The 20,813-nt window shown below is 38.2% G+C and overlaps 1 protein-coding gene across 4 annotated transcripts in view; it reads right to left on the bottom strand.

Annotated features, from left to right (window-relative positions):
- Window positions 1-20,813, bottom strand: part of LOC121302827 (colorectal mutant cancer protein) — a 148,574-nt gene that overhangs the window by 43,599 nt on the left and 84,162 nt on the right. For all 4 annotated transcript variants that reach the window (XM_041233098.1, XM_041233090.1, XM_041233107.1 and 1 more), the window contains 2 exons: window positions 13,644-13,757; window positions 1,147-1,289 (listed from right to left, as the gene is read on the bottom strand). In XM_041233098.1, coding sequence (XP_041089032.1) covers window positions 1,147-1,289; window positions 13,644-13,757 — 257 coding nt within the window. The remainder of the gene's footprint in view (window positions 1-1,146; window positions 1,290-13,643; window positions 13,758-20,813) is intronic.

Raw genomic sequence — 20,813 nt, 5'->3', positions numbered from 1 at the left:
TATCTGAATAGAGCAATATTACTGAATTGTCTGTGTCTTGGTTTGTTGTTGCTGAGCTCCAGTCAAGCTGACAGGCTTTGATTGGCTGAATCGGCAGTTGCGGGTACTGGACTGGTTGCTTTCTTTGGTGCAAAGTATTGATTGGCTGGATTTGGTGGATAATAAAATAAATTTGGACCAATTATGTTTTTGTTTAGTATCTGCTGTCCAATAGATGTTAACTGAACTGTGAAGATCCAGCCAGCTACTGTCTGATAGAAGCCTGTTACAGCTGGAAGCTGATTGGCTAATATTACTGACCAGATAAACTATAAGCAACTCTGACAAGTAAAACTTTTGTTTAATAAAGTTTTTTTTTTTTTTTTTTTTTTTTTTTTCTCTCTAATATATGTGATCCTTTATGAACATTTTTGGGACTATTTTCCTAAAACTGTTCCTAGTGGAAGGGTACCTGACGAATTATTATAAATGCAAATGAAACGAAATAAGACCAAAACATTGAAAAGGTAAATCTGTAAATTAGAGATTTAAAAGGTTGAATAAAGACACCAGTTTCTAGCCTAATCACAATAAAAACCTGTTTGCCAGGAATTCCCTTGGTAGTTGACCTTGGCTGTACTATACCGGTCATCTACCAGGCGGTATGTCCTCTTATGAAGGTTCTATTGCTTTAGTACCAATTAATTATTCATATACATGTGAGTGACTTTCCATTTCTTAAAATGTCTGAGCTACAGATCCCATGTTTTTTTGTTTTTGTTTTGTCAAACCCCTGACCACAGAGCAAGAAGTGGTCATTCATGTTATAACGCTTACTCATGTAAAAATTTCTTTGTGTCTAACATATGGACCACGGTATCTCCCATCACAGAAAAACAGACAGACAGTACAAGGTGACACAGTGACTGGACTAATCTTTAACCTTCAGAGGCCTGAGTTCCAGTCAGACTTGGTCTCAACAAAGATCCTTAGTGGACCATCGTCTAGTCCCCAATTTGGCATATTGGACACCTTTGTAAGCAGTGGGTAATCTCACACTGACACTGCTTGTGCTATCTCTGCTCTGTGCAGAATGGGTTAATCTGCAGTACTGCCAATACAACCTCTTTCATAATCACTACAATAAAAAAATTAAAAAATCCTCACCTTATTGTTGTCCCCTGCAAGCGGTCTATCTTCTTGTTGAGCTCGGCTATGATGCTGTGGAGCTCTGTGATCCTCTCCTCATAGCGCAGTGTGGTCCCCTCCTGCACCTCCTCATGCTCTCTCATCAGGTGTGACTGCTCACACTGCAAAAGGAAACCAGGTTTCACAGACAGGCAGGTAAGAAATACCTACTTTTAAGATTACAGTGGACCTGCTAAGTGGACCAAGATCAGTTCAACCTTGACACCAATTCCAAGGTACAGTAAACAGGTTAAGCCAAAGACCACCTGTAAATAGTAACCATGAGAATTAAACCCTAGGGAGAATAATTGTACGTCCAGAAATAATGCTGATAATACAGTAAATATCTAAACAAAGATTTAAGAACTTTTATCCACCAATCAGAAAGCTCAATTGCAGGACAATACCAGACAACAGATGACTGTGGAACCTTCAAACAGAATGCCTAGCTTTGTAAACAAACAAAATGGACCGAAAGCAAAACTTTGGCAAGGTAATCAAATCTGCACATTTTTAGATAAAAAATATATATTAGAAAAATGCATATAAAAACATATTACAAATGTAAAAATATATTATATAAAATTCATTTTGTTCATCATGATTACACAAGTGTATTTCAGTAGACCACAGATAAAACAGCTAAATCATTTATAGTGCATAAAGATTGTGCGTTGACATAATAAACTGCTTGTATTCAATCTACACTGTCTGTTCTCCTTCACAGGCACAAAGGACTGCACTTCACTTCTGCTTGTTTCATCTGTTAATCTGCTACTTGCTGCCTTCATTTGCTTAAGGCTTATTTAAGCACCTTGAGGTTAACTATTTTTTTCATTATACTACATCTTGCTTGGCAATTCCCCTCTATTAGCTGTTTCTTTTGTCAATCGCACATTCCCTCAGACAAAAAAAAAAAAAAGCAATTAAAACGTAGCTATCCGTCTGTTAGTAACAGAAATACAGTATTTATTTCCATCAAGGATCTAGCCTGGCAAAGCCATGCATGTTTTAATTAGTGTCAGCAGTTTGTCCTACTGTATTTGCTCAAGCAGCAATTCCTGTTTTTGTAATGTCCAGCAAGATGATTCACAAAATTCTGAATCTTGTAGAAAGAATTACATTTCAGTGAACTATGTTCTCCATTAGGCTACTAGTATATAAATAAGCACTTCTTGAAAACACATTATCATCTGCTATTCTTGGGTCTGGGAATTAGGATACTGGCCTGAACAGACGTTTAAGAAATTAAAAAAATCCCCTTGGCTTCTTTCATGGTAAGTTCTATTTAAGGTGTCCAATGAATCTGGAAGATTAGATTCAGGTATGATGCTCGGTATTTTGTTTGGATCATAGTGTTCTGCATAACACAGAATACACTGGCAAATGCTTATACAGTTAATGGTATAGCCCATATGTTATGATTTATTGTTAAAAATTATAGTGGATGAACCACCAAAGTAACTGAAATGAATAAAATGCAGCCACAAACTTTACAGTGAGTTAAACTGATGATGGGGGAAGGAGTAAATATTTTTTGGTCCAGTCTTCTTTTTATTGCTAAATTAATAGAATTATGCCAAGCAAAGCATCTCTGAGAAAAGCTTATATTTTTCTGCTACTAGTTTAGTGGTGTTAAGATAGTGAACGTCATCCTGATTGCTTAGAAACTTTGATGTTTAAATTAATTTAAATGTTTCATGTACAGTATGCAAAATAAAGCTGTTATAGTGACAACAGATTTAAAAATCAATCCTCCACACAGCTCAACATAATATGTGGCACATCTAAATGGATTCAACAAACTACAGCAGATTTGATAACAGAAAAAGGCAGCCTAAATCCATATGTAAAACCCCAACAAAACTGCTGCCTTGACTTCTAGACAAGAGATGCTTCAACATGCCCATCAGCTTTGCAACCTTGCATCTACTGCATTTGTTACGCTGTCAAGATATTGATTGTGCTGCAAACTGACAACAGGTAAACATATGAAGAGAGAATTGGAACATTAAAATATGTGACTAAAGGGGAGTTCACACCGGACGTGGCGTGCATGCCGTCTCCTTGCATGCTGCTCAGACCACTGTTCACACAACGGCAGGGGAAAGTCAGTGGACGGTCTGTTGTTACGTCACGGCTGCATGTACAAACAACAAACAGTAAATGCCAGCAGGAAGGGAAAACTCTTTTTATACAGGACACAAAGCTAACACAAATATTATATATATATATATATATATATATATATATATATATATATATATATATATATATATATATATATATATATATTTCAAGTAATGAGGAGCGAAACATTATAATTTTTTTTTTATAAAACCTAATTTTAACCACCCCCCCACACACCATCATAATCCCCCCACAATTATCCAAATCAGGCAATTGTTTTGCTTTTAAAAACAGATATTTTCTTTCTTTCTTTGTGAGTTGTGTCTTGTTTGCTGGGTACAGGCAAAGAGAGTTAAAGGCATCATTATACATTGATATTACTTAGCATTATCGTATACACGTGATTAAAAAATTCAACTATTGCCACCCCATCATATCAATCTTTGGGGGGACTCCGTAAAAGCGGCAACACACAGTGGTACTGCCATCTGACACCACAATACCTGGAACAATGAACAGCAAACAAAAAAAGTAATAATTGTGATCGCCCTGCTCTACCGGAGAAAGAAAAAAAAATGTAAGATCGCTGTGGGTCCATGACACCCTCAAGAAAAGAAAAAGGTACGGCGAATATCATCGGCGAATACAGGAGCTCCGGTTTGATGAAGACAGATTTCAAACCTGCTTAATGTTGTATTATACAACTCTGGAAAATCAGAAATTGGAACCACAAGCTTTTCCTCCATTTTATTTTTATTTATTTATTTATTTGTATTTCTTCCTTGAAAAGGAGCCTACTTCCCGATTAGCTGCTGGTAGTTTACTTCACGGCGAAAGTTGAAAATATTTTATCTCCTGTGCGCCACTCTGCAGTGCCGCTTCCCTCTGCCGCTGCACGTGACCACCTTCATTGAAAACAATTGCTACTGCTGTGCAGCGTCTGGTGTGAATGCCCCTTAACAAATGCATTACACCAGTCTCACAGGCTAGTGACAACTGTTCCTCAATGTAGATATAATGAACAAAGTATTTACTGATGCCTTGGGGGTTTGGAGTACCCTAAGATTGCAGATACCAATTAAAAGTCTGGCATAGCACAGAGTCCTGGCTACTCTACCTGGCGGCAGCACTGTGGTCCCTGAGTTGATACTGGAGTGCAGGTCTTCCCGAGTCTGCATCTCATTAAAATGCTGGAGTCATGCTAGTTTTCTAGCTATAGCGCAAACGTGGCACTGCCCTGAAAAATTTGACTGAAGAGGTTGGATTTCCTATCCTTTGAATTATGCAATGGAAATTGAACATCACTGAACAAATCAGGGAGGAGGAAAAAAAACAGAAATGTCAGAAAGACACAACAGGCACAAAGCTGAAGGAATAGGGGATAATTGAAGTCCTCATTAAATGATTTGTTACTAAACCTTTATTTTCTGGGGCAGGCTTCCTAAGATTGAAATGAGAGCTGTGAGGATGTTGATAATTACCAGTCCTGGGCTCCCAACAGGCAGTGCGCATCTGGAGGGCTCTAAATGCATAGCCCTTGCAACCCTAGCTATCAGGTTGCATAGACTCCTTACCCTGAGGGACTGGGTTAGAAAGAAGACTACTTGGGATGACTTATCCTATTAGGTATTTACAGCTGCACTCACTAGGTCTGTGATTAGAGGCATAACAGAGAGATGAGTTCTTGCAGTTGGCTTTTGTAGTCTATCCTTTCTAAGGAGGAAACTTTGTTAAAAAAATAAATGCCTCTCGTGTCTGAAATGCCTTAAACAAAATCCAGTAAGATACGCAACTAAATCTGAGATTTGATAAATTATTATTTGAGGTTTCTGTAGCAGTGTTTATTTTATTTTAATTTTTTAAACCTTATCCCTTCTGTCTGAAGGTTTCAACTCAAGTAACCCTTTACAATTTTTGTTCTACTAATGGTACCACAGTGGCAATGAAAGGCAGAATAATCTGATTAACAATTTTTCTCCCTGTTTTATTATGTCACAACTGTTTGGGATTGAAAAACTGTTGGTTTAGGACAGAATACCAAACACTAATTCTTAAAATGTACAAGTCTTTGGATGGACAGAATCTATCCAAAAATACACATTTGCGTTTTATTATATATAATCCAAAATAGTCTGCATTGTAAATGTTTCACGTTACCATTTGCATGTTTCACATTACCATTTACCATCTCAAGATAATCCGTGTGCCGTTTACAATGTTGAAAGTGAGAAATAGAGTACAGGTTTACACACACGCATGCATGCACGCACGCACGCACACACACACCTTTAGTAAAGGCTAGAATGGTTTTGTCTTTAGCTCAATTACTTTCAATACCATTGGTCAAGTCACTGAATACTTTGCAGTTACTGCCTACTCTCCATTACTCTTGCTCTCTCTCTCTTTTTTAGCGCATTTCCAAAATTTAATTAAATTTGTAATCCATTTAACCACCACGTGACCTGTGAAGTCTAAGAAGTTTTTCTGTTGTGAAATTATTACTCACGTGTAATTCATTTACATTACCTGCTTTAGGTCACTTAGTAACTTGCTGACTACAATGGAACCCTTGTTGCACTCTGTCCACAAGAGTAAAATAAAGGAATGTTTTCACTCTAAACCACAATCCCCTTAGGTCTCTGCACGGGGGCTCTGCCAGTGAACTCAAGCAAGCCGACCAAATTAAAAATATAAGGAGTTGCCACCTGTGGTCAATAAAACCAGACTTCTTAACAACCTTAAACTGAGTTCATTGGGGCTTCACAAATCAAGCAGCCTCATAACTAATTAGCAAGTTTTAAAAATAAAAAAGCAAGCAATTTGTTTCTCTTCGGGGACAATATGTCCCCTGTATGAGAAACTCAAATTCTGCAGCTCTTCCACAGTATTTATTTGAGTCATCTTGCTGTACTCTTATATTCATACAGAATAGTTATATGGATGGAGGTACAGTACAGTACTTAACTTCAGTTTTCTTACTTTTAATCCTAGTATGTGAAATTAGTCAGACAATTGGCAGGCCTGTCTGTCCCTGAGTAACTTTGCCAGGATGCAAAAGCTGATGGTGTGACTGTAGAACTAAAAAGCTGGACGTAACAAGACAATAACTATTTGATTGAGTCTATAATACTAACAAAAAATGAGAATAAAAAATCAATTTCAATTACTGAGTAAATCCAACATAATTGATTAAGAGAAAGACCAAAAAAATAATAATTAACAGAAGACTCGCACACAGTGGACAGGACTAATTTACCAAAGCCTGACCTCAATGTCACCCACAGTGTGCGGGTGCTCTGCCGATGAACAGAGATTTCTCATGGCAGTATCCGGCAGACAGTTTACCACAGCGGGAGGTCATGTATGACTGAGACACTGCCAGAAAACTACTGTGGAGACAGGACAGAATACCTCTGGATTCATCAGAATCACATCTTCTGTATATCTTCAGTTTATTAGACAGGAACATTTTACCATTATCTTACATTATACGTCAATGACTGGCAAAATATGGTTAGCAAGCTCATAAAATGGTTAAAAAAGGATCTGTTATGCCTGATAATCTGCATGTGACCTCATCAGTATATATATACACATACATAAATATATATGTACACACAAACACATATACATGCCTTGCCTTCCAGAAAATGTGATAGACTTGTACTTCCTACAGTAGCTCATTCCACTCCAGCAGTTTCTTCAGGGTCAAGCATCTTACTGGCTACAGAGCATGTCAATTGTTAGGGGAGGCAGTTGGTTAATGACAGGAAAGAAGATCTTGGAGGTGTGATGACCATTTCACTCTCCAGGTGAAATGACTATAAAAAGATCAAGACTGTGAAGCAAGGTCTGCAAACAGAGATTTCTTAACATAGTTTAAAAAATGTATATACATGTTTGCTAAAACAAAGATTTTTTTAAATTACACAACACTAAATTATTGAATGGATGAACAGGGCGAGGAAAATGTATTGAATAATTTTGTCAGTTACAATGACTAACTTAAAAAAAAAAAAAAAAAAAAAAAAGGTTACTATAAACCATGTTCACCATTCGTCTTCACACAGATCAAGAACAGAATTGCTCAGAAACTGCAGACAGAGATGCCAGGCTCGTGCTAAGGGGCAATGGGAGTGCCTTTATCTTGAAAGGAGCTTCTGAGCAGTCAGGGATTTCTTTTTGTGATAGAAGGCAGGAGACGTTTCTTTGAATGCACTGTTTAAAGTAATCTGAAACACACAAAAAGCACTCAACAAGATAAATCAGTCACTGACTGATCAACAATTCTTCCGAAATGGGTGAGATTCAAAGCTGTACTGGGTAAATTAATGATTTAAAATATATTCCTAAACCAAAAGGCCCCTGTGTATCAAAGCTACTCTACCGTACAATTTGTACCTTTTTATAGAAGGAAATGAGTGAATAAATATATAAAAATATAAATAAATAACTAAATAAATAAATGACAAATGTTCCATATTTAGAAAACTACTCTGTTAACTTAAGGGTTCTCATTTGAAGTCCAAGTTGTTTTTATAACATTACTGGCTTATTTTGTTTTACTGTATTTAGTAAAACGGCAAATACTTGTTGTTTAGAGGAATGACAGTGACACAGTTGAAATCCTTTCACCTCCGCATTGCTAGTTCAATTCGAGTCAAGGTCATCGGTGCAGAAAATCATTTCGATCTCATTGCGGCTGTTGGGGGCTGTGGCAGTGCTGAGGCCCTGCACATGTAAAGAGTATTTTTAGTTTATTTTTTATGTGGTAAATTAGGTTTGTTGAAATGTGAAAGTTTGTGTTAAATGTGGCATGGCTGGGGTTAGAATCATCTCCCTAATAAGACAGGTGTGGAATGTGGCCCAGTGTTGACTGATATATTGATTATCAGTTAACCCTGGCCCCCTGCTATAAAATAGGAGCTGGAAAGCCAGTTCCTTTGTTCTCAACAAGCTGGAGATCAAGGTTGTCTGTGAACTCTCATGACTGAGTGTTTTAACCAGGGTGAGCTGCTCAATATCACCGTGTGTAGATCTGAAAAACTTTCAAGAATAGAAATTTGTGGGATTTTAAATCATACAAAAGTATTCAAGTGTATGTTAGGAAGAAGGTTCCTGAAGCGGGACCTCCTTTATATAGTGAGAGCAGCGCTGCTGTTTTGGTCAGCTTTTGTTTTGCATTTTTGTATATATTATTTCTGTTACACTTTGTTTGTGTACACCTGCCTGCGTGCTTTACCATTGTTGGTAGAGCCATGAGGTATCAACAACACTGTCCTAGGCATTACCATTGTTGGTGCCACTGCAATCAGAATTGTGGAAATATTGTAAATTGTAAACGAAACCTGGATGCATGTGCCGGCGTGTCTACGGCAATCCCTCCATCTCTCTCAATCTCTTGCAACCAATTCCCACACACCTTTTAAAGGGGAATATAGACTATGTGAAACCTCAAAACACCAAGGCCCAGTAAATTATAGAAACTAAGCTGCCACCTCCAGATGGTATGTCACTTTGGGGTGGCAATGTAGAAAAATAATATTGCTAATCAGGCTATACCTGTGACAACCAAGTAAATTACAAAATATGTAGACTGAAACAGACACACTAAAGGGCTACTTAGAATAAACCTTTACAAAAGAACAGAACCTTAGGTTACTTACCATAACCTTGGTTGAATGAAAGAGAAGATGACCAAAAAATGTGCACCCGGAGACAGTGAATCTACGGGGACATGACAAGCAGAGATAGCCGCTAAATACCCCTAAAAGGTGTAAGGTGACCTTCCAGCATCAAGCAGTTCTTGCAGAAACAGCAAGATGACAGACACAGGGCAAGATATGAAGTCATGGCTTCCAGCCAGACACCAAGCCTGAAAATACTTCCACTTGCAGGTATACAAAGACCTATTGTAGTCTGCCCTAGTGCTCCGCAGAGTACCCCCAACCACATCCCATAGCCCTAGAGCTAGCCAGCGGTCCCTTTCAGGCGCCAGACCTATAGCCGGAACCTACACGGTTCAGGGTGCCAAAAAGAGTCTTTCGCCTGACTGAGGTGATCCAAGCGAAGTGGAATCTCCCAGGGCTGGCCATGCAAAAGCTGGCACACGGTCGAAAACCATACTCTCCTGGGCCACTTGGGGCCACTACGAGAACTGACGCTTTCTATAACCTGACTTTTTCGAGAAATGACGAGAACAGTGGTATATGCGGGAAAGCGTACAAAAACGCTTTGGGCCACTCATGGGCTTCTCTCAGCTGCACGCTTTTATGTGCAGGTATGTCCAGCGACCTGACCAGTTTCCGCCAAGTCCTCTACCTGCCCAGACTGCCCCTCCAACCAGAGTTGGGTGCGTCTGTCATCACCAATTGACGGTTGTGTGTCACTCCTATCCCTGCGCTTTCGCTCAGATGAGAGGCTTGCCTCCACCAGCGTAGAGCTTCCCAGCATAGGCGAGACACGGCCAGCCAAGTGTGTCCGTCACGCTTGGGGTGCAGCCAAAGGCACTGAGCCACACTTGGATCGGGCGCTTGTGGAGTAACCCTAGTTGGTACAACACCAATTGTACTGTGAACCCTTGTTGAACAGGGTTGCAAATGGCAGCTACTCTGTCGTCCGACAGGTAGGCTTGCATCGTAAGGGAATCCAGACGGAGACTCAAATAGACCATACTTTACACCGGTATTAATTGGCTCTGGCACCGTTGAGGTTGAGACCCAGCCTCAAACAGATGTTTCAAGGGCGCTATGTGTACTGACGTACTAGACACCTGCCTATCAAGCACCGTGCGCACAGAGTACCGTAAGCACTACGTGCAGGCCATATAGGGATGGGAGCCCGACACAGGCCTGGCTTTGTGCAATAGCACTGAAACACTGCTTACACTGCGTTGAACACTGGTAAGTGTTAACATAGTGTGCATACCCACTAGCGTTGCAGCAAGGGACTTAACACTGCGCACCGTGCGCCGAGTACAGTGGGCACCTTGTGGGCATGTACTGTGCAGCAGCTTATGAGCACTAGTGTAGTACCAGTTTACATGTGCCCCGAGTATTCTGTTTTACACTGGGTACTGTGCAGCACTGTGAGCTATACGCTAGGTTGAGCAGTGCCTATGCAGCTAGCACAACGTGCACCATGTGCACTGCTTGTACTGTGCGTCCCAAGTGCTGTGCGCACCTGGTAAAGTACACTACGTGAACTGCGTACCGTGCTGCACCATGAGTTATCGCACTAGAGTGGTAGAGGTATCAGCACATGTGCACTAGGTGCACTGTGCGTACCAAGCACAGCGCACACCGAGTACTGAGGGCACTAGGTGCACCGCGTACCATGTGCCGCTTCTACTAAGCACCTGTTCCCCGAGATAATATATATCAGGGGCTATGTATTCGCCGCGGTACCGCAGCACCGGGGAGGCCGCTATGCAATGTGCCTACCATAACCGCATGGTCAACACACACACCTGGTCAACGCGTAGCGTGTACCAAGGGGAGATGCACGGCCGAAGCAGACAATAAAACACGGTAGAAAGATAGTAAAGGGAGAGAGCGTACACCGGCAGGGTCTACTCGACAGCGGGGATGCGGCAAGGCCTAGCCTCGAGGAGGACACTTGTACTCTCAGGAATAAAAGACAATCATTCACGGATGACTGCACAGGCAGTTGCTCACACATGACAGACAGATAAAAAGAGAACGGCCTACAAGCGCGAAGCCGCTGAAAGACAGAAAGGCAAACAGGACTCTGTCTTTTTAAGTCATTGATTCCAGGAAAGTGGCAAGCCGGCTTTCAGCACAAATGCAAGGGAAATACAACCGACTCGAATCGACTTGAGAAGCTATTTTCTATCAACACGCTCATCTCAACACAGAAGTCTTACCTTACCATCTTCAGAAGGAAAAAGAGGAGGATCTTCCTGTGAGTGACAGTTTTATTCCCTCAGTAGGCGGGCCCGAGTGCGTCATCCCAGGAAAGGGCTTCTCAGCAGCTCTGGTATACAGAGCTTAGCAATACCTACCCTAAGGGCAGGAATATCCCATACCTAATGTAGTGGTGATTGTCTTCGAATTGAAAGGGAAACACATTTTTCCCCATATACATTTTGTCAAAAACCTCTCATTTACTAAAAGGTGGATCCCTTGCGGTATATTCATTATTACACTTTTACATGCAGGGACTGTAAAGTTGGTGCAGGCGATATTAATGACTGTCTCAGCAGTTTCCAGTAAAAATGGATTTGATGCAGCTAGCACATTTTTGGTGCAAAATGTTTGGTACAAATCAAACACAGAATCTATCAAGAAGTTAATAGCTCATAACACAAGTAAAATCTGACACTCAGTCAAAAGTATAAGTATAGTATAGTACTGAAGTATAATGCAATATAAGGATTCAAAATGAATTATTTATTGTGAATTACAATGTCTCAATTTTAATTCATCCAGACATAGTGTTCCACGATTTAGCTCACGCAAAAAAAGGGGCCAGCATCTATCAGGCAGCATACAAATCATTGATAACTTTTGGTTAATTGCTTCACAGAGAACAGTAATAAAGATACTGGCTTGGTGGTATGGACTTTTGTGGAAGCATAAAACAGTTACTGTTAATCCCTCTTAAGCTCCAGGTATGCTGCAATTTCAGAATTCATAATGCTTTTCTGTTCATCGATATCCAATACCCAACCAAATCAATAAAGATGAGAATGGAGTCCCTTACTCTGTGGCTCTAGGCAAGGCATTTCACCACACTGTGACCCAATAAAACTACATTACACTTGTGAAACACTTCAATACACCTGTTCGTGGTGCAGTTCTGAGGCCTCAACATATCAAAAATCCGTAATACGTTTGACAACATAGAACCAGTCAACAGTTTTCAGATGTTATAAAAACCAAAACCATGACTTTTGGAAGCATGGAACAGCACATTAACCTCAGTGTTTGTTTTGGTATTTCTGTGATTAATGTATTGCCACACTAACCCTTGAGCTAGGATTCTCCATTAACTACAGTGTATAGCATGTAGGCAAGACAATAACAAAGTGTGTTCCCACAACTTGCTGATGAGTACTCAAATTCTTATAATTAATCAAATAAAATCAACAAAATTGTACAAATATTAAATAAATCAGCACACAATCAAAAGGGTAAGATCTAGTTGTTTTAATTTACCAGCTCAAAGTTATACAATTAAATACAACATTTGAGAATTAGCCTGAGTGACACCTTGAAAACCGACAGTTCTAGTAAATACTTATCAGTGTTAATGCAAAATGCATAACGATGTCCTTAGGAATCATATAAGACTGTAATTTAGTATTATTATGGATCTTGCGAGTGTCCCCCGGTGAGCCATAACTACGCACTCTCAATGCTCCACAAGCTTCCTGAAGGATCGTGTTTCATTTTATGTGCCAATTTTGGATTTTGCATACCAAGCGCCTTAAATGAGGACACCTAATCATTTTTCACCCAGCTATTGAACTGGAAGAGCATGTTTTTTTTTTTCTTTTTATAAATGAATCATGTTCCCAACAGAATAAAAAATATTGAATGTCCAATTAATTAACAATATGCAGCTAAACCTTCTATAGTATGACTCAGTATTTGAGCTGTTACAGTGCTACAGCTAAATCCTTTAGTACTTTAACGCAAAGTGCTGAGGGATTACAAAATTCCAAGAGAGGACTCATTCATATTTTAACCCTTTTATCCCATTCTTCAATTCTATAACTTTCAACTGCTTTTGACATTGGTGACCCTTGCTTTTGAGGAATGCTACTCTGAATGACACTAATGCACAGTGAGAACTGGGAACTTTCTATTGCCCTCTGTGACCGCAGTAAGTGGGTTATGCAGAATCTTTGTACAGTTAGATACTCCTACACAACACATTTCAAATCTTAACCCTTCTCCAATATCCTTCTGTCCAAGACTTTCTATCTTTCTGCCAAGTCTTTTACTGTCAGTAGTCAGTCCTTTCCCTTATATTCCTGTGTATCTCATCTCTTCACACTGGTTTCTCTCTCTTTTCTCTCTTTCTACCTTTTCGTCATCACACACTGCCCCATTACCATTTTTGAAAAACAACAAACTCTTAGCAGTATGCAGCTTTTCTGACTAGCTGTTACTATGTTTCATAGCTATGTTCATGACATGCTTAGTGGCTGCAGTATATTCATTTACATGAATGTGGATTTTACAGGCAGTTTAGACTGGTTCTGTGAGCATGACAGGTTCGTGCACTATACAGTGTGCAAAGCTGCTTCAAAAGTAAAATGACTATTTCTCTACAAGTCTTGTGCACCACAGACTACAGTTCTGGATCTTGACACTCACCTGAGCTTTTCCCAACCTCTTTTCCAGCAGGTCTCGCTCCCTCTCGGTTTGTTGCAGTCTCTTATTGAGCTCCACTATGTCACCTTTTAGTGATGCCAGGGCTGCCAGATGTAACTATAACAAAAAAAAAAAAAAAAAAAAAAAAAAAAACATAAATAAACAAATAAATAAGAAGTGAGGATTATAGCACTTATTTTTTACCCCTACTACAAACCTCAACTCTCCTGACCCCCACCAACCAGATTTAAATCTTAGCAACTAGAACAGTACAGTTTAAGAATTTGGGTATTTAATGTCAAATACTGTATGTAGTTGTAAAGGTCAGTAAACACTGGAATTAAACAACTCAACTAGAAACTCAACATTTTCAATTGCTGTGATACATTTCTTCACAATGTACATTATATAAAAACACACACACACATTTCTATCAGAACATTCACAAAAACTTATTCTACATTAGGAGAAATATTAAAAGTATATGAATAGTTTCTGCACAGTTAGCTACACAATTGAACTGCATAATGTGAGACCTAATTAAATTTTACGCTACATTGCATTACCAGACAAAATGTAAACAACTTAGGCAAAATCGCTCACATTTACTGCATAATATCTCATCCACTGTACAGATATGGCCAAAAGTTTAGCACCTGGTAAAATTTTAGGATTTAAACAATTAAATAAAATTAAAAATAAATATATGAACATAATTTAGAAACCTGTTATTCTATTTAACAGCATGTAATAAAATAAACTACAAAATGACATTGCAAAAGTCTACCAGAAGCCATAATAGTACAGTATTTTATGTTGGATTTCAAAATGTCACATTTTTCAATTTGTCAGTTTTTCATTAAGAATATGGAAAACTAGAAAGTAGTATGCAATTCAATATGCTAATATAAGATTATTCAGCAGGTTTCATTCGACTTTATGAAGCAAAATTTGTTAATTCTATAGGATGATGCCAAACTTTTGGCCATAGCTGTAGATCATGTTGATCTAACTGGTGTTGTCTCTCCCGATTCGGGGGGGAAAAAAACAAACAAAAAAAAACAAACTGTCCATGTCAAATAATAACATGGACTTGTTAAGGGCAGCCTAGAAAACTTCAACAGTTCACAAGTATGTTCTAATGCAGCTATTCAGTTTATGCTACCATGCAAACACAAAGTTAAGGCACATGGCATGGCAATCTGTAAACCATGATGAACAAAAGAATAGGGGTCATTCAGCTGTTTTAGCCAAGAGGGTGGCTATTTAGCTTGGAAAGCAGTATTAAATATACTACCATTTGTCCCTTTTGTTATCAGAAAATAACAAGCCAAGTTCTCAATGTTAACGCCCAAACCTACACAAGCCAGTGTTATTTTTAGTACGTCCTACACTCCCATCTTCCTGCAGATATTCACAACAACCCGTTCATCCTCTTGGTTAATGTGTCAATTATTTATTTGTGGTGCAATTTCTACAATATAGGCCTAATAAACCTGAACTTTGTTTGAAAGGATCAGGGCAGAAGAGATGATTAGGATCAATAACTTATGATGCCTCCAGTTAAGACTTTAGGTATTAGTTGCTTTTGAACAAACTGCTACGCTGTAGCTTGTTGACTAATAAAACAAATGAATGCCATTCATAATGCTGATAAGACAGCCTTGAGTCTGGATAAACAGGCAACTAAGAGTTCTCATGCTGACCAATCAGAGCTCTTCTTTTGTTCTTGTGCCAATGTGCCCTATTCACAAAACATTAAGCAATGTTTTGGTAAGGGCTGTTTTTAAACGCTCATTTAATTCATTAACTCAAGTTTGCAGTTCACAAAACCTTTTGAGAACGATTTGGAAGTGACTCTCAGTTTTGAAACAACTGTTTAACATAAGGTAATGTTTATAAAACACTAACAGTTTTGTGAATAGAGCCCGATATTATATATATATATATATAATCTTTATATATATATATATATATATATATAAAAAAATTGTTTTTATTCTGTTGTTATCAACCACTAAGTTCCAAATGAGTAATTCACCCATGGTTAATCCTTCAAATGCGAGTACTAATTTCCACTTGTGAGAAGAATACTGCATATGGTAGTACTGCACTGCAACCCATGTTGTTTTCAATAACAGTAACACACCACAAAAGAAAAACTATAGGGTTGTAGCAATTCCACACAGAAGACAGAAATTACTTTGGCTCTACAGATACAGCCAATAAATAAAACCTTTCACACATGCTTCTCAGCTTTCTACTGCTATACCAAGCTGAACAGCAAGAATGACACCATGCAGTGCCAGATGTTTATATAAATATGTTTAGTTTTACAGTATTTCTGGATATCATTGAAAATGAGGTGTAAATCCCCTTCAGTCGTCTTTGGTTAAATCATGTAAAATAATACATTTTAAAGGAGTGACTATGTTTTAAAAAATGAGTTACATATTTAGCAATAAAACACCTGGTCCTACCTTATGTGGTTCACAGACAATACAATTAACATGAATTTCTTTATCTTACCAATTTTCAATTTAATAAAAGATGCAAACTGAGTCAGAATCCTCTGGAGAACATACTGTACGCTAACACAGTATTTCTGCAGCTGTCAAATTTGCTAGCTCTGTCACTATAGGAGGCTGTGTGGTTCAGTGGTTAAAAAAAACTGGCTTATAACCAGGAGGTCCCTGGTTCAAATCCCAGCTCAGCCACTGACTCACTGTGTGACTCCGAGCAAGTCACTTAACATCCTTGTGCTCTGTCTTTCGGGTGAGATGTTGTAGTAAGTGACTCTGCAGCTGATGCATAGTTCACACACCCTAGTCTTGTATTTTGTACAGCGCTTCATTATGGTGGTCCACTATGAAAGGCACTATATATAAAATTAAAATTAAAAATTAAATGACTATTTCTTACTGCCTCAGTATTGCTATACTGTAGGTCTCTGAGGCCTAGTTAACAACACTTACTTGAGATGAGGTGAGTGAGTGAATTTATTTTTGTTTTATAATCCTAAAAAGACATATTTAAAAAAAAAAAAAAAAAAAACAGTATTTTACAAATATAACAGAAGAAATTTCAAGATGACCACCAGTATTGTCTTTGTGTGTCTAGGGTATTGTTAAAACATAAAAATGAGCTGCAGAGCATGCAGTGTTTTATTGAAATGACATATCCTCTAGGTTCCTGCGTGACATTCTATATGATGAGTTGATTCTATATAATGTTACTTAATGCTGAAAGAGCAGTGTTTCCATAAGATTCTGAATACCTGACCCACATTCATTAGGTATGTGACACAGTTACACAAAGCATAGAATCAGGTTCCTCTGCATGTACTTACTGACACAGCTTTAAATTCAGCAACTACATCTTGGCTAAGCTGCTCTCACTCCTGGGAACAGTAACTTCTCTGGGAAAATGACATTACAGGATTATAATGTACTTCCATTATCTATTTGAAGGACAGAAACGTATTTTACAGATGTTAATGAGCCTATGGGAGTTCCAATGGATGCTTAGTGATCAGCAAGTCTCTGCTACTGTATTGCAGTCACTACTGTGTGCCATTACCTCGTGCTATTGTGAACCAGTCTCTTCTCAGTTGACAGGTAACTACAAATATCTGTGCATTTCCAGAAATACAGTAAATTTAGGAGCCCACTTGCAACCCAACAAAACAATGCAGTGCTTCTAAATAGTGTACATGGCACCGGGAAGACAGACCAAAAGCAGGTTAGGGGATTTAAAAGATATTTTTTAAATGAATGTGCTTATGCTTGTAATATGCAACAGCGACCATCCATGGTTAGGCAATGCAGATATTTTCCTACAGCTGGTCAAATACTTTAGTATTAAAATATTAATTTGACAAAACTGGAATGCTGAGTTTTGACTTTGATCTTAGTTAAGCTCTTAAAGTGTACCTTTGGTTTTACCAAGACAAATGAGACGACATTTCAAGCCACTGCGTCCCCAGTTAATGGATGTTGCATACTGAATAAAGATACAGTTTAATTCACTTTGTTAACATGTTCTCCTAAAGGAAATTGATTTTACTAACCTTATCCACTGCTAGACTAAATATGTCAAGAAGTTCACAACTTGCATTGACTCTGAAGATAAATAATAAAAAGGGTAAAAGGATAAACTGGTAGCACTCTCAACATGGATTATTTAAAGTTGGTCCAATGCCATCTTCCTCTTGGCTATAAGGATGGGCCTTTCACCTGAAACAACTTAGCATCTCAAACAGAGCTGACATGGTGATAAAATTAAAGAGGGAATAAAGCTAGGATAAAAACACCCTATTTGAACCACCCCACACTAGCCAACATATTTCTTACAAAACGGCAACCTAAAACAAGACATTATGCAACAATCAGTACAGAAATGCTCAGATATTGCAAGGTCAACTAACTGCTCACCATAAACAAACATAATAAAAAAGGGAAAATGTGGATTACTGTTGAGTTGGCTTTTTAGATGCCAGATGCCATTTAAAATGTCAGTTATTATGCAGTGCTCCTGGAAGTGCAATAAATGCAGGAATGCTTTACAATGCAGACATCCTCAAGACTACATCTCCTCAAAACAGAAAATGTTAAATTCATATTAAGAGTGACTTAAATGAAGGATTCAGGTTATCACTAGGTCTTTGTTTTCACTCATACCTCAGTCAGCAGGTTATATGCGACACTGGGCAAGTTACTGTACTTCCCTTACAAATGTTTTCAAAATGCCATTGCCATTCAGTTACATAACTTTTTATGGGTAAGAAAACTGCTTGTGAAGCTTCTGAACAAGAAATTCTTTGTTACAAATCAAAGGCAGATGGCACCAGCCAAGAGGAGATCTAAAGCATCCATATTATTTTCACTAACTGATGCTGAACCATAATCTACTTTAGTATACCATTTATTTGAATCACATTTTAAAGTATGACCAGCAAATGTTGTTGTAGGAGACTAGTGACAGTATGGAACCAGGTTTTCCGAGACTGTTTGGACTTTAAGTTAAACAGCAATGAACTGGGATGCAAGTTGAAAAAAATTAATAAATAAAGCTGTGTACAGTGAACAAAAAAAATGATAGCGTGAAAAAACGGTGTCAGCATTATTTTAGCATGGAGTATATTTCAGTGCAGTTCAGTACAGCCACTATTGTTTAAACTAAATCTTTGTGTCTATACGATTGATAACAGTTTCAGTATAGTAGCTGGTCAAATCTTAATTACAGCAACTACCATAGTAGTTTCTTAGTTTATAAAAAGGCAACGGCAATAGAAATGCTTTAATTGGACCATAACCTATAACACATAATGATGAACGCAAGGGTGTTCTCTACCTTTACATTAACTGTTACTTAAATGGTACTTGGAGCTAAGTACCCTTTTTCCCCATAGAGTTATAATGATGTTAAAAGCCCAGTGCCCTTGGGAAGGACCTTGCCCTACACATTAGCAGAAAACCTACCCTCAAAACAACATCTAATACCTTGTTTGTCATTATATTCCCATTGGATCAGAAAGAGATCCTTAGAAAAATAACAAAAAAGCATCATTAATGAAAACACTGTATACAGTGTATGCAACTGAGAAGACTAGTTCTTAGTTAAGAAAACAAACACAGTCACAGCAACTCTTTAGAGAAAACTCACCAGAGACGACTGTAAAAATAGATTAAAATAAGCTATAAGGTTAGCACTTTGCATCCCCTTTCATTAAAGTTTCAGGGACTCTATTGACCACATGATTTAATTCTTGTTAGGAGAGAACTTACCACAGTCCATGCTAATGTGGTTTTGCTGTAACTGAAATGAAAGGTTGACTCGCTAGATGCAGTCTATGCACTAAATCTACAATGAGACGGCAAAGGAGAAATACTGTGCACAGGTTTTAACATTGTTAGACTCACGTCTCACCACTGGAAGCAGTGCTTGACGTATCCTATTAGAGCCTTTTAACAAAGTTCCTGTAAACCTACAGCACACGTCCAGGGTCAAAAGATTCTTCAAGAAAAATGCTCCAGAAATGCTTATAACAAAAAAGTATGTGATGTTAGCATCACTTTAGTCAATTTTATCTTTAAAAACAAAAAGTACCATTAAATTATTACAATTTTTTTTTTTTTTAAATTAAATAATTAACTACAAATTGGCATAAGGAATAACCCAGACATCTGAAATATTAAGAATAAAACAAAAGTGCTGGAGACACGCATATTGAATTGCTAAAGTCAGGGAGACATAACAAATGGAGAGGCCTTTACACAGTAGCAGTTATCTGATTCTGAAGCTAGTTTAAAATAAACATGATACCATTTTCACAGTTTTACATTCACTCGGTATTCCTTTTTGAAAAGTATTTTCTTTTTTTTTTTTTAAACCTCTGAAATGTCCTAAATGTATTAAGTTTGATTCTTGACCATTTGTTTTATATATATTTAACTCTTTTACCAAGGCATTTAAAACAAAACTCCAGTAACCCCACTTACTTTTCTCAGGGACATTAATAAAACCAAAAAAAAAAAAAAGTTTCTGACATCAGCTGGGATTTTCTGCAGTCAAGCTTCCAAAAAAAGCACACCTCTTCCTGCTGATTCCTAAAACCAAACACAGATGCTGGCTTCCTGTATTCACAATTTGACTTTTTAAACTACAAAAATACACTGCAGCTCCCGTGCAGAAACTCTAAAGATTTGGTTCCCAAAAGTAATGGCCTCTTTGTCTCGAAGCCTGCGCTTGTTCTCATTTCATGCTGTGCTACAGGAAATAAAGCTGCTCTACACTAGTTCTTGGAGAGAAAAAAATCAATAACCTTACCTTTACTATAAGAAATCTGTTCTTTAGCACACAGCCTCTACCAGTATATCTCGCAGCAGAACCTTTATTTTCTCTTGTTTCAGATGATTGCCCCACAACAAGGTCCCTCTTGGGAGACTGAAATAAATTATCCGGTAAGTCACACGTCCTACAGTCACTGCACTCAAAAGCACTGATTGTTTTTACCCTCCTCACATGAAGGTGGGTGGTTGATCCGCCTGTGTTCAAAGCTACTTCTACAACAGAAGCAATCCTATGGAGTGTCTGCCGTTCTTGCTCTGAGTCAGTCTCTCTCTCTCTCTCTCTCTCTCTCTCTCTCTCTCTCTCTCTCTCCTTGAGCTGCAG

Source organism: Polyodon spathula, chromosome 2, assembly GCF_017654505.1.
Source record: "Polyodon spathula isolate WHYD16114869_AA chromosome 2, ASM1765450v1, whole genome shotgun sequence".
In the NCBI taxonomy this organism is placed as follows: domain Eukaryota; kingdom Metazoa; phylum Chordata; class Actinopteri; order Acipenseriformes; family Polyodontidae; genus Polyodon; species Polyodon spathula.
Note: the sequence above shows the minus strand (reverse complement) of the source record. Positions and strands in the feature narration are given on the sequence as shown.